This window comes from Brachionichthys hirsutus, chromosome 10 (assembly GCF_040956055.1).
Source record: "Brachionichthys hirsutus isolate HB-005 chromosome 10, CSIRO-AGI_Bhir_v1, whole genome shotgun sequence".
Taxonomy (NCBI): Eukaryota; Metazoa; Chordata; class Actinopteri; order Lophiiformes; family Brachionichthyidae; genus Brachionichthys; species Brachionichthys hirsutus.
In genome coordinates this window covers 9,243,751-9,257,517 of record NC_090906.1, presented here as the reverse complement: position 1 = coordinate 9,257,517, position 13,767 = coordinate 9,243,751, and the positions used below count along the sequence as shown (strand labels likewise).

General features: G+C 42.4%; 1 protein-coding gene and 1 non-coding gene across 2 annotated transcripts; one reads left to right on the top strand and one right to left on the bottom strand.

Moving 5' to 3' along the window:
* The first annotated feature begins 4,281 nt into the window (after nucleotides 1-4,281).
* LOC137899951 (neuroligin-3-like) lies at nucleotides 4,282-13,767 on the top strand. Its single transcript, XM_068743983.1, has 6 exons — nucleotides 4,282-4,762; nucleotides 6,451-6,510; nucleotides 7,149-7,298; nucleotides 8,161-8,346; nucleotides 10,316-11,105; nucleotides 12,969-13,767. Exons 1-6 carry the CDS (start codon nucleotides 4,282-4,284, stop codon nucleotides 13,765-13,767), a joined length of 2,466 nt encoding a protein of 821 aa, XP_068600084.1.
* Nucleotides 8,517-8,589, bottom strand: trnar-acg (transfer RNA arginine (anticodon ACG)). Its single transcript has one exon. It is a non-coding gene; the product is annotated as a tRNA-Arg (tRNA).

Below are 13,767 nucleotides of genomic sequence, written 5' to 3'. Positions count from 1 at the left end.
TTTTTTTCTCAGTTGTTGGAGGGTGAATTTAATGCACTGGCGTATCCCAGCGGTTGCCTAGTAACGCGCTGGCAAGTGGAGAGCTCCGTGGTGGGCGCTCCATTAAAAATCGTTGGCGCTCCTGACCTTGGCGTCGTGAATGCGCAAAGCGCACAGGCTGCGTAAAGCAGGGAGATAAGATAGTAAAGATCCGCGCGTTTGATAGTGAAGCTGGGGACATATTTCGCACGCAGTCTATTGTCTCCTCACAGGGGCGCATATAGCATGGAGGAAACCTCGACACGGAGCGCGCATCAGCTCCTGTAAGATCAGGTGAGTTAACCTAATCATTCTATTTTTATTTTCCATGGGACGAATCTTTGTTCTGATTGTTTCATCCAAAGCGAATACTCATCGATAGACAACATTCGTTTCCAAATTGTTCTCTGTTTTTGTTCAGAATAACATCATCCTAGACTCAGATTGAACAAGCTTGTCAGGCTCACCGTGCACACACGCACGCACACACACATCCACACACACTACAGCAGTGTGTCGATGCTATCTGGGCTGTGGCTGTGGCTTTTCTCCGTGCATGCAGGTCTGGATCTGTGCATCAATTTATGAAACGGGTAGAATCCTTATGTTGAGTTGCTGCCTGCATGTATCTTCCATGCATCGATCCCTGCTCATATTTACTGCCCTGCTAAATTAGAGTTTTCATCCACACCAGTCGAATTACAAGGACATTTGGGAGTCCAAGTGTCTGACACAGCGGCTCATGCTTTCATGTTAAGGGCCCCCAGGCTATATACCGGAGGCATAATCGATAACATGTTGTCCTGGAGCATTTGATTAGTTTGATTAATTCATGTGTCTGTCGATGATGAAGGTGTAGTAAAAGACACAAGAGACATATAGCAATCATTTTAATAGGTCTGTAAGTGAGATCAAGTCAGTCAAATGGGAATTAAAGCTGTTGAGGAAAGTCTGCCTATATTAGTAAATCAATTTGATTTTTGAACTCCGTTGCTTACATTTATTGGAAGCCTTAAATGGCAATAAATATTGAATCCATGATTTAAACAAAATCATTTTCTGTTGTCTTAATATTGTGGTGCATCAAACCTGACTGATGGTTTTCTTATATTACACATCTTAAATTTGGTGCCAGCTTTTAGCATGTCTGTGCAATCTCTGAGCACAAGTTGGAAAAATAATTATGCAAAAATGAAGTAGACTGCGTCGACAATCATCAGCTCTAAAATAAACACCCTACGGCTGTCATTTCATTTACAAGTTTAATTTTATTCAAACTGCAAAGAAAATTGCAAGTCTATTGAGCATAATATCAAAAATTCAGATCGAATTAAATGGTCACTTATTTTAAGAATTAATTTATCCATGTGGTCTAAAGCCCCAGCATGCATCTTTCATACAGTCGGCACAATGGATCACTTCTCACTGGTGTATTTATACAGTCCACAAGTGCCAACTTGATAAGTGCTAATACCAGGTTTGTGAGCGGAGCGGATTTTATTTCCCTCCAAATGATTTATTATGCATGTCGGTTTCAAACTAGAAGATGTGCCCCAATCTACAATAGAAAAATCTAGAAGAGCACTCAGAGAGCGCAGACCTCCGCCAAGCAGCTCATTCCCTCCAATAGATTTACACCATCCACACGTTGATTTGGATCATCGGCAAAAGGTTCTAAATTGTTCTTGGTATCTTTACACACCAACCATGAAAAGTAAAAGTGAATCAGATGTGTATTCCTAACAGATTTTTGAATGCGGTTTTCGATGTTAAAATGTAATATTTATTTTCTAAAATCATTCTGGATTCGATTCAGATGAAATTTGGTGGTTAGCTAGAGAACACCCCCCTTCATGACTGTGTCAAATCCCATAAATCTTGGCCAATAATGAATCAAGATATTGAGGAATACATTTTGAAGCTCCATTGACTGCAAATTTCAAACAAATCCATAATCCAGGCTCTCTACTGGATCCTCACCAAAATGCAATCCTCTGTTTCTGGTAACATTCCCAACATTTCCTGAAAATTTCATCAGGATCGGTGCAGACCTTTTTGAGTTATCTTGCTAACGGACAGACAAACAAACACCGCCGATCACATAACCGCCTCGGTGGAGGAAAAAATCAGTTTCTTTATTGTTTCCATTTTAACGTCTGGGAAGCCGTACATCACTGTCACATATCAGATAGGGGATGGAAGAAGGCGGGCTTATCTTTTATTGATAATGGGGAACATTTATTAATACAGACTGATCTGGCCTGTGGCAGCGCTGCCTCTCTAACGAACCTGTGTGATGTTGCTCCATTTTGTCCCATTGTTTACATTTGAGAAAACCGCAATGATTTAAAAGCATCAGGTAACGTGCTCCTTCACACCTGTGAAAGAGAGAGCATCCTTCATTTATCTGTGCTTATGTTCCTGCCAGTGTAAACAAGATGCTGCAGGCGAAGGGAAAAGAAAAGCCAATGCACCACATCTGGTTAATGAGTCTCTCATAGTAGGAGGACGACAGTGTCTTTAGTTCTAATAGATAGGCTCATCAGATTGAACGAAAGCGGGTCTGGCTGCATGTCTTCCACAACGCTCGAGACTCTACTTGTCAATAGATTTGATTAGGTTAACAAGCTTGTTTTTGCTTTGTTCATTGAACAAGGCAGCAAGAATCTGATGTCGAGTGTATTAAGCCAACGGCTCTCCGAGAAAGGACGGAGACGGGATGCATTTTGGATGACAAAGTAGTTAATTGGAAGGCGCAGAACACAGCTTGCTCGCCGTGGTTCTCCATGGGCGAGCTTACAGTGATGCCTAATTGGCATACGTAGTGCGTGTAGCTTTCTGTGTGAATGTGCATTTTCCTGTTGGTTGCAGCGTGCCCACCGGTAAACCCGCGACTATAGGTAGCACTTGTCGTCACACATATGAAAGCAGAATATGTTCATGGAAAGCAGAACTGTGCACGTTTGCATGCACGCAGTCCAATATATATAATATACCAATATCTGTTCCAGATATGATGATGAGAATGTGTCTTCTCAGCTTCAGGAAATGAAATTATATGATCAATCGCATGATAATTCATATAAAGTAAGGGATGATTGTGGTATTGGTATCGCAGGAGAATCCGGCAGCATTACAGTTATGGCTTCCAGGTTGTTTGTCCTTTGAAAAAGGAACATGTTTTTCTACATACTGGACGTGAACGTAAGCAATACATTTCTGCTGCTCTTAAAGGCTGAATAAAAGACCTTCACCCTCCATTTTTATCTAATGGACTACCCATTAGGGTGGAGGATGGGACTTGGGCTTGGAGGAGGCACTTATAGTGTATGTCAGTACTTCCCAGATGTTAGACAGAAGCATTACCTATTTTTGAGACATTTTCTAGACGTATCACTGCACATAGCAATCAGTTCAGATGATTTCATCCCAAGGTGATACTTTTAATTTTCCTTCAGTGGATATTAAAGATGTGCCTGACTTTGCTCTTGAGGTTATTTCATCTTCATAATAAAAGAGATGTTTTCTCAATGTTACTCTGTCATTGTAGCAGATAGATTTTTCTTATTCCCACCTTTGCCTCCTCCAGTGATCCACAGACTTTGACATTATGCATATTTGATATTTCAATAAGTACATTAATTTTGTGTAGAATTTCCCCTTTAATTTTTTACAGAAAGTGGCTGAATAGGCACAGATGATTTGCATTATTTGAATTAAATTAGGATAAGTTATTAATTAGCTGTGATAGAAATATACTGCAATAAATCTGACCTTTCACATTGAACTTATGTGGCAACATTTTATATTAAACAATGTATATGTAATTAAAATGTGCATGTAATTTACAAGAATCAGCATTCCCTGATCTCAAAGATTTAATCTGCTTTAAAGCAGCAGTTTATCCCCAGAGGTGATCAACACTGAAGTGTAGGAGTGACTGAGGAAAACCAATGACAAGGAGCGCCGTGGGCTTCATGCCTCAGAGCCATGGATTGTGCCTCGACTCTGCCACAATGTACGAGGAGAAAATCATACTCAAACATTTGACCTGTTCTGATCATCTTCTTTTCAGATTTCTCTGTTCTGCAATGAAAAGTGGACGTGGGGACGTCCCATACCTGGCTGAGGTGCGTCTGGATTTGATAACCGTCTCAGCCAAAGCCGCAGCGACGGATGTCGGTTTGACAGGGTCGCTTCAGAGGGGCTGAGCAGACACCACAGTGTATTTGTGCTGTGCAGCAGCACTGCTTTGACCAGACCATGTGGCTGGCTACGTTTAGAGACCATCTGTTGCCTGCACACCTTCTACATCAGCAAGGGACTGTCACCATTACCCACTGTGCTCTTCTTTGGTGGATACTTTGTTCCTGCTGGTCATTCACAAAGGCAACAAGCCAGAAATTTTACCCGACAGTGACCACTCAGTTTGGAAAACTGCGTGGCCTCAGGGTTCCTGTGCCCAGCGAGGTGCTCAGGCCTGTCGATCAGTATCTGGGGGTCCCATATGCCGCCCCACCTGTGGGTGAGAAGCGTTTCATGCCCCCCGAGCAGCCCTCCTCTTGGTCAGGTATCAAGAATGCCACCCACTTCATGCCCGTGTGCCCTCAGAACATTCACTACACTGTCCCGGAGATCATGATGCCCATATGGTTCACCTATAACCTGGACACGGTAGCCACTTACATTCAGGATCAGAGCGAGGACTGTTTATACCTGAACATCTACACGCCGACAGAGGATGGTGAGTTGGGGAGATAAAGTCGACAGCAATGAAGTCCCATGTTCATTGATCGTTATTGCGTTGTCTCCGATGTTACACTGCTGTCGTCATAATCATAAAGCACGCTTATGATCACCGCTCCGATCACGCCATCGCTGCCACCACGGGCTGACTTACCATCCAAAGCGCCGTGTTTTACCTTTTGCAGTTATTATCAATTGGAAATAACAATCTTTTTTTTTTAGTATTTATTCATTGGCAATTATTGCTACAGAAGCTGCTGCGCTTTAGTCACAGATTGTGTGTAGATGAACAAAGACCCACAACGGAACATAAATGCATTGGATATTGTTGTTTTCCCCACTAATAGATACCCCAGTGAAATGTTGCTGAGGTTTAGGTGTTCAAGTATCGGTTCACCTAAAACGAAGCAATAATTTTGACTGTCACTGCTTAACATCCAAATGTAATTATGAAAAACGACTTAGGAGAACTAGTGGAGCTAGCAGTGCCCACTTTTTGTAAAATGTACAGCTTTTGTTTTTCTGTAAATCTCTGCTTCTTTAAACAGTGCATCTGTCGGGGCTCAATTAGCGAGGTACACGATTCAGCTCCTGTCGATCACTTGCTGCATCCCTCCCATTCATGCAGTCTATTAGAACTGAACTGCGCCAAATAAAGGGACATTTTGCATGACAGGGAATCTGTAGATTAGCAGAACAACATGATATTACGGTGATGCGATAAACTCTAACCTCCAAATATCGGTCATATATTGACAAATGCATTTCCCTTTCAGGTAACTTCTATGCACCTTATAAACATGTTTTATTTAGAATGTATTACCTCCCTCATCCACCATTCAGTATAATACAAAACCTTCAGCATTTCAAAGTTGAACTGCTTTCAGCTTGCTTTTGTGTGGAACATCGCACTTGCTGACTGACTTTTCTATAGTAGCGTAGCAACAGCAGATAAACAGCCTGCTTGAGAGGTAGCAGTCCAAAATGGTGCAGCCACATTTTGCAAAGCTCCTGGTCTGAGTGCTCCCTAACGCCCCCCCCCCCCCCCCCCCCCCCACCCGGAGCATAAACAGGTTAATTAAATCTCAATTTTGCATTCTCATTTCAACAGAAATAAAACAACTCATCCCTCTACATTTTTATTTTTTCAGAATTAATAATCGTTTGTTCAAAATACACCGAGGGCAGTGCAGTGACTTTCATTAAATATTCATCAGTAAAACCATATACCTCTTATCTTTGGCAACTCCACTGCAGTGCTTTTGCACTTTGAAGAAAAAGGAAACAGTACATGGAGATAAAATCAACCGTGAAAGATGTATTACTCCACTCATTGCAGAGGCAGCGTATGACAACACACATAAAGAATTCAAAAATAACAGTGTGTATGTGTGTGTGTGTGTGTGTGTGTGTGTGTGTGTGTGTATAGACACACATCGTACACCATTTCCTAGAACTATTTAAAAAGGAACAAAGATCGTTGATTAATTTTCATTTTGTCATAAAGAAAGCGTAGGAGGAATGAAAACATTTAAATTCACTCAACTTCTTTTTTTTCCCTGTAATTGATGGTTTATCTTTTTTCTCCTGATTCGGTCCATTTGATTGGATCATATTAAATAAGGCGCACAATCAAACATTCTATTTTGAATTTTGTACTTCTTCTTTTCCTCATGTGAACCCCAGGGAGCCTACACAAGAAAAAGGGGGCGGCTTTCTCACATGCTGAGACTCATGTATCTGAAGGTATTCTTAAGAGCTCGAAGTCTTGATGCATGGATTCTTTTAGCTTGAGTTCGGTGTATGGAGATCATTCAATTCTTATAGTTCTCTCAGTGTAACTGTCGGGAGGTCTTTTATTTTGAAAATATCTTAGCTCTAAATTATACAAGCTCAATCACAACCATATAGGTCTGCTGCTCCTGCATGTCATGCCCTCCTAAAATATTGCAATCCTTTGAATAAGTGCTTCATCTGCAGCCTAACACAGCGATCATTATTCACTTGCCGGTCTTAGATTTCTATATTAGGCACAGAACAAATTGATCTCCAAACATGCAACATAGATTTTCTATTTTCCATGAAAGTTTCTATTTCAAATCGCACCACTGGAAAGCGAGAGCTCTAGTACAACAAATGATTGGTTGAGCGCCGGATTCAACCATTGTTAATTGCATTTTACATTTAGTCATACGCTCCTTACCATGCATTTTATGATTCTCATTGCAGCTTACAAACATCAGGCCTTACCACTGCTTCTAAGCACCTTCTCCAAGCGGTCTTTACCCATACTCCATACTGAGCTCACACTGACTCATGCTTGCTTTATATAATTTAGATCTGTTTCATTACCTCTGCTCAGCATGTGTGTGTTGACATTGCAGATATAAGGGACTCTGAAGCTCGACCCGTGATGGTCTACATCCATGGAGGCTCCTACATGGAGGGCACTGGGAACATGATGGACGGCAGCATATTGGCCAGCTATGGGAATGTCGTTGTCGTCACACTCAACTATAGAATTGGAATATTAGGTGATGACGGCGCGTCTCGGTGTGGTAACTCTCAATGAGGCTTCCAATGGGGTGTTTAGCCTTTATTTAAGATGTAGTTATTTAGAGAATAACATGTGACAGTGATCATTAATTCCACCTTGTGCTGCTGTTGTTAACCTATAATGAGAGAAGAGACACGAGAGAAAACCTGAAACAGTATGAGAAAATATAAACAGCTGAGAGCTTCCTTTTATTACAAGTGGTGTCCTAAGGAAAAAAAAAGAAAATGGTGCAAATTCAAATCATATCATGTACTCGTTAGACCCAGTCATTTTTCCCATTATGTAGATTGATTTATCTAATCTGTACAAGATAATCAGCCTTTGTCTTTCTTGAAGAAGAAAAAAAAAGAAGAATTTAAACTCTATTCATAGACGCAAAATTCCCAAGGTCAGAAGTTTTCCATCTCCTTGTTTTTCAATTTTAAAACATTGTATTTTTAGATTCGACAAGACAAGACAGGGGAATAAGTAATAAGAACAATTTGAAGATGAAAGTGACCTCTGTGTTGTTTTATGATGTTCACGTAAGAAGATAGGCACAAGTAAAATATTTATTTATGTACTTTTATCAAGTCACTTGGGAATAGAGCCTTCACGTCTGATGAGGAGAGCCCTGATCGCTTCCTGAGGGGCGCCACTGCGCGGAGACGATTAGGAGTAGTTGACGAAAGTAGTCGAGACACTGTGGATGAGAGCAAATGCATATTTGCACGAGAGGAAAAAATGGTTTCAGTTCATTCAGATGTCCTGCTGGGCTACAAGTTTAGATCAAAGCCGTGCGCTACATGGACCGTAGCTCTACTTCAGCTCTGGTAATGCTGTCTGTCTGTGTGTCTTAGGTTTTCTCAGTACTGGTGACCAGGCAGCAAAAGGGAACTACGGGCTCCTGGATCAGATTCAAGCTCTACGTTGGATAAGTAAGAACATTGGTTACTTTGGGGGAGACCCAGGCCGCATCACAGTTTTTGGATCTGGAATCGGTGCTTCTTGTGTCAGTCTGCTAACTCTGTCCCACCATTCAGAAGGTAAGAATCTTCCCCAATTTGAACACAACAGAAAGACAAAGTTTTTCAACTGGAATTTCCTTTTTTTTTTTCAGAATCAGAATCAGTTTATTGCCATTATCAATGAGGGTTCACAGACTAGGAATTTCTCTCGGTGAAGTCGTGCAACATGTAACAGTAACAGAAAACGGCGAGCCAGCCAGGAGTCGAACCTGGAATCTTCTGATCCGTAGTCAGACGCGTTATCCATTGCGCCACTGGCCCATACATTTTTGTCCCAAATGCAGCTCTAAATGGTCTGTCAGAGAGATAAAATGTTCAGATATGGGAGCAGGGTAAAAGGGGCATTTGTTTAGTAAGTGATGGCTTTTGTCCCCCCCATTCAATCTAATCAGGCTAAAAGCTTTGCCTCTTAAAACATTCATCTTAGCGATGTCTACCAGCATGAGACCGTTTTCCCTGTTCCATCATGCTCACCTGCATCGCTGTGTTGTTACCGTCCAGACTGACCAATATTTAAAATTGGTGTCTTGTTTTTTCACTGCATTCTGTGATTGAGAAAAATGAGGTTAAGATTATTTCCCCAAAGACAAATGTGTGAACAAAGCAGGGCCTGATGAAAATAATTAACCCACGCGGACAACATACACACTCCACACAGACAGGATTCTAACCCGGTAACTTCTTGCTGTGAGGCGACAGAGCTAACCACTCCACCATTTCTTGTAAAATATGTATTCAATTCACTCACCAAAAATCACAGTCATAAAGGGGTACGATATTAAATATCATGAAAAATGTCTTCTGTATCTGATTCTGAATGAGGTCAAGAAAAAATATTACATTTTAACATTGAAAATCCCATTTAGATTCAAAAATCAATGAATGAATCTATAAGCTGTAGTTTGTTTATGATGTTTATCAGATGTCAATGCATATTAAATTACAAAAAAGAAAGTTGTTCAATTTAAAATATTGAATATTTATAGCATGTATAATGCATGTCCTAGAGGAGCCTGCTAGCCACAGAAAGAAAATTATGCAAAAATATGTATCTTCAATGGATATCATGTCTTTTGTTAACACTTCACCAAAGCTCAATGCAAGAATCAAAGGTGGGGGATTCCATACGAGTAGCCATTGGGAATTCACTACCTTATCTTTGCCGTATAATTACCCTGGTCCGCCCATTGATGCTGGACATAATCACAAGACGGGGCGAAATGGTGCGGTTTCATCAATGCCAGGGAGACTGAGGCCTTTTTTGTGTGTGATTTGAATCAGATGCCCTCGCTACATTGCAGCGAACGCACAGAGCCCTCCAGCTGTCTTTGAAGCAGACTAGCTGCTGCCCTAAAATCTAAATAAATGACAGCAAAAAAGGGGAAAAAGTGACACTCTTTTTTGCAGCGACTGGTATGTCTCAACCTCAGCAGAGTATTTTTCAGTTCAATATATACAACATATCACTTGTCATTTTGTAGGTGGGACACAAAATCCTTGGGGATAGAGGTGACGTGCTGCATATAAACAATTCCACCGAGCAGTGTTTACTGTATCAACATTGAGGGATCAGGGTTACTGCATATTCAGCTCTCTGTACAGACCCACTGCTGCACAGTTTGAATCAGCAATCTATACCCAACACATTCAACAAACAATAACGCCAACAGGGGAAACAATGCAAATAGGCATATTTTCATAAGTTTGACCATTATCATGACAATAGAACAGACCAGTTAATTTCTTCCTCTAACTCCCTGTCTGAGACGATTCACATTAGTAGGACTCGACTAAACTTTTCTCAAATTTTGTTTTCGACACACTTAGCCTAGTTTCATCTTCCTGACATTTTTGCTGCCACAAACCATTGATTAAATTGAATCGCAATTAGTGCAAAACAAATCATATATTGGCTCGAAGTAGTATGATAGGTCAAAGCTTATCGCTGCTAATTGGGCTTGTATTGTTCTCAATGTTCTATCCAAAGGTTTGTTCCATAGAGCCATTATCCAAAGTGGCTCAGCACTATCCAGCTGGGCTGTTAACTACCAACCAGTCAAGTACACGCGAATGTTGGCGGAAAGAGTTGGCTGCAACGTGCTGGACACCGTGGACATGGTGTCCTGTTTGCAGAAGAAGAGTGCAAAGGAGCTGGTGGAGCAAGACATCCAACCCGCGCGATACCGTGTGGCATTTGGTCCTGTAATCGATGGCGATGTCATACCCGACGACCCAGAGATTCTGATGGAACAGGGAGAGTTCCTCAACTATGATATCATGCTGGGCGTCAATCAGGGAGAAGGACTGCGATTTGTGGAGAACGTAATGGATCTGGAGGACGGTGTGTCTGGCAGCGACTTTGACTTCGCTGTCTCAGATTTTGTGGACAGCTTGTACGGCTACCCGGAGGGGAAGGATACGCTGAGGGAGACAATTAAATTCATGTACACAGACTGGGCTGACAAGGACAACCCAGAAACCAGGAGAAAGACCCTGGTGGCTCTGTTCACTGACCACCAATGGGTGGAGCCCTCAGTGGTGACGGCAGACCTACACGCTCGCTATGGCTCGCCTACATACTTCTATGCCTTCTACCACCACTGCCAGAGCCTCATGAAGCCAGTGTGGTCCGATTCAGCGCACGGAGATGAGGTCCCTTATGTGTTTGGCATCCCAATGGTGGGCCCTACAGACCTGTTCCCCTGCAACTTCTCCAGGAACGACATCATGCTCAGTGCTGTGGTCATGACTTATTGGACCAACTTTGCCAAGAGCGGGTGAGTAATAGCACATCCGGTGGCGAATAAAAGTTAAATGAAAAGCACATTATTTACCTTTAAATTCTCACTCGGGCGGCTCGGTGGCGCAGTGGTAAGCACTGTTGCCTCACAGCGAGATGGTCGCAGGTTCGTCTCCGGCTTGTGGCCGTTCTGTGAGGAGTTTGCATGTTCTCCCCGTGTCTGCGTGGGTTCTCTCCGGGTTCTCCGGCTTCCTCCCACCACCAAAGACATGCAGCCTAGGCTGATTGGTGACACTAAATTGCCCGTAGGTGTGAGTGTGTGTGTGGCTGGTTGTCTGTCTCTGTGTTGCCCTGCGATAAACTGGCGGCTTGTCCAGGGTGTCCCCTGCCTCTCGCCCATTGACTGCTGGGATTGGCTCCAGCTTGGCCCGCGACCCGATAGCGGAATAAGCGGTTAGAAAATGAAAAAAATGAAGAAAAGAAAAAAAAAAAAAAAAAAAATCTCACTCAGTACTATTTTATATTCCTGTAGTATAACATAATTGGCTGGTGCAGACCTTTCCTTGTCTTGTTTTCCCTCGTACGGTTACGTTTGCCCTTCGTTTAGGATTACAAGATAGAAAGATACTGCTCTGAGTTATCGCATCTTCTTTGTTAGCACAGAACGGACAATTAATTTGAGCAATTAATATAAAATCCTTAACATTATAACTCTATTAATTAGCTCCATCATTCATTCGCAGACGCTTTTTACTGTACGATAGGTCTACTTACCCTTGTTCAGAAACACTTGACCTTACCATTCATCTAAAGAAAAGTTTAATTTTACACACTCTTAAAAGTGAGGTTTTACTGCAGAGTTGCATGAAATGGTTTTAGATTGTTTCCACCACCTAATGCAAAATTGGCACTGTTTTTTTTTTTTAAAGAGCCATTTTAGGCTACAGTGAAACCTCTCTTTACACACATAACAATTTTTCAGCACTTTCGGCAGACTTCCTGAAGTTGATGGATTTTACAGGGTATATCACATAAATGTTTAGAGCACCGCTTAAACGAAAAGGTTGCAGAGAAGATCTGAAACGGCAGTAAAGATGTCTGCGATAAATGTCTGCTAACTTCACATCAAGGTGAAGCACAAATAATCATTACAGAAATAGATCAAAAGTGTTTCAAGAAAATGTTTGGGACACACATTTAGACCCATATTATATATATTACGGCCCAACAGAGTGGACCTGTAATGCACAACTTTGATAGTCTGTTAACACATCATACCATGGTCTTCATTAAAGTGGTACTTATTATTCATCTGAGTATAAAGTATGTTAGATTATGGTTATACACTTGAAACAAGGAGCTGGGGGGGGGGGGGGGGGCGAGTTCTCTCTCCTCAAGGGCCTCCCGTTACCTGTGCTGTCCTTTCTCATTCAGGGCTGCTGTACTCAGAATGTGCACGTAAAATCCAAGGTGCCACTTTTTATAATGAAAATACAAAATACATCAACCAGAGGCATTACATTGTGTTGACTTTAGTTTTTTAGTTTTGGTCTTCTGTTAGTTAAGTTCTTCTTTGGGTTTTACGATCAAAGATCAGAGCTTTTTGTTCCATTTGGAGTGGAAATACAGGAAATCATTGTGACGATATGAGGAAAGGTATTTTATCAATAGCCACCTACATCATTGTATGGAAAAATAAATCACATAAATAATTAAAGGCTCTAAAACAATGAAACATCAAAAAGACAGTTTAATTACCCCTTATTCTGATTTCATGTAATCATCATAATGCAATGTAAAGAGATGCTGGCCGAGGATGAATAGCCCGTCTTCTGACCATAACTCTTCAACCCTATTCATTTCTAATGACTTGCTTTCTCTCTCTGTGATGTGTCTGTAGGGATCCAAACAAGCCAGTACCACAGGACACCAAGTTCATCCACACAAAGGCGAACCGCTTCGAGGAGGTGGCCTGGTCCAAGTACGACCCCTATGACCAGCTGTACTTGCACATCGGCCTGAAGCCTCGCATCCGCGATCACTACCGTGCGACCAAGGTGGCTTTCTGGAAGCATCTGGTGCCGCATCTCTACAACCTCCATGACATGTTCCATTACTCCTCCACCACCACCAGGGTCACGCCACTGGACCCAACCCAGTCCAATGGTAAGAGATCTGGCACCAATGGCCAACCTCCTGTATCTACCGCCCACATTGATGGGGAGGGGGGGAGGGAGATGGGTCCCCTGATCATGCCGAACCCAAGAGATTACTCCACAGAGCTCAGCGTCACCATTGCTGTTGGGGCGTCACTACTCTTTCTCAACGTCCTGGCCTTCGCCGCTCTGTACTACCGCAAGGACAAACGCAGTCGGCAGGACACATCCCAGCAGCCCAGTCCCCAATGCGATAGCAAGGGCAACAACGTGAGCCACACCAACACCATTGATGAGACCCTGTCATCCCAGCAGAGGAACCAGTGTGAGGCCCTTCACAATCCTCTTCATGTCTTGCCAAGCTTGGACTTCTCTCTAAGCCAACGTCGCTCCCCTGACGACATCCCTCTGATGACTCCCAACAACATCACCATGATCCCCAACTCCCTGATGGGCCTCTCCAACATGAGTCCGTACAGCACCTTTCCTGCTGGTTATAGCTCTGCAGGTCTCCCTAGCACCCACTCTACCACACGAGTATAG

What these genes read in the sequence shown, in the direction of transcription:
- LOC137899951 (XM_068743983.1), top strand. Translation starts at nt 4,282, where the DNA reads ATGTGGCTGGCTACGTTTAGAGACCATCTGTTGCCTGCACACCTTCTA. An exon ending in TGAGACTCATGTATCTGAAG is followed by an intron (nt 6,511 to 7,148) that starts GTATTCTTAAGA and finishes TTGACATTGCAG; the next exon opens with ATATAAGGGACTCTGAAGCT. An exon ending in TCTGTCCCACCATTCAGAAG is followed by an intron (nt 8,347 to 10,315) that starts GTAAGAATCTTC and finishes TTCTATCCAAAG; the next exon opens with GTTTGTTCCATAGAGCCATT.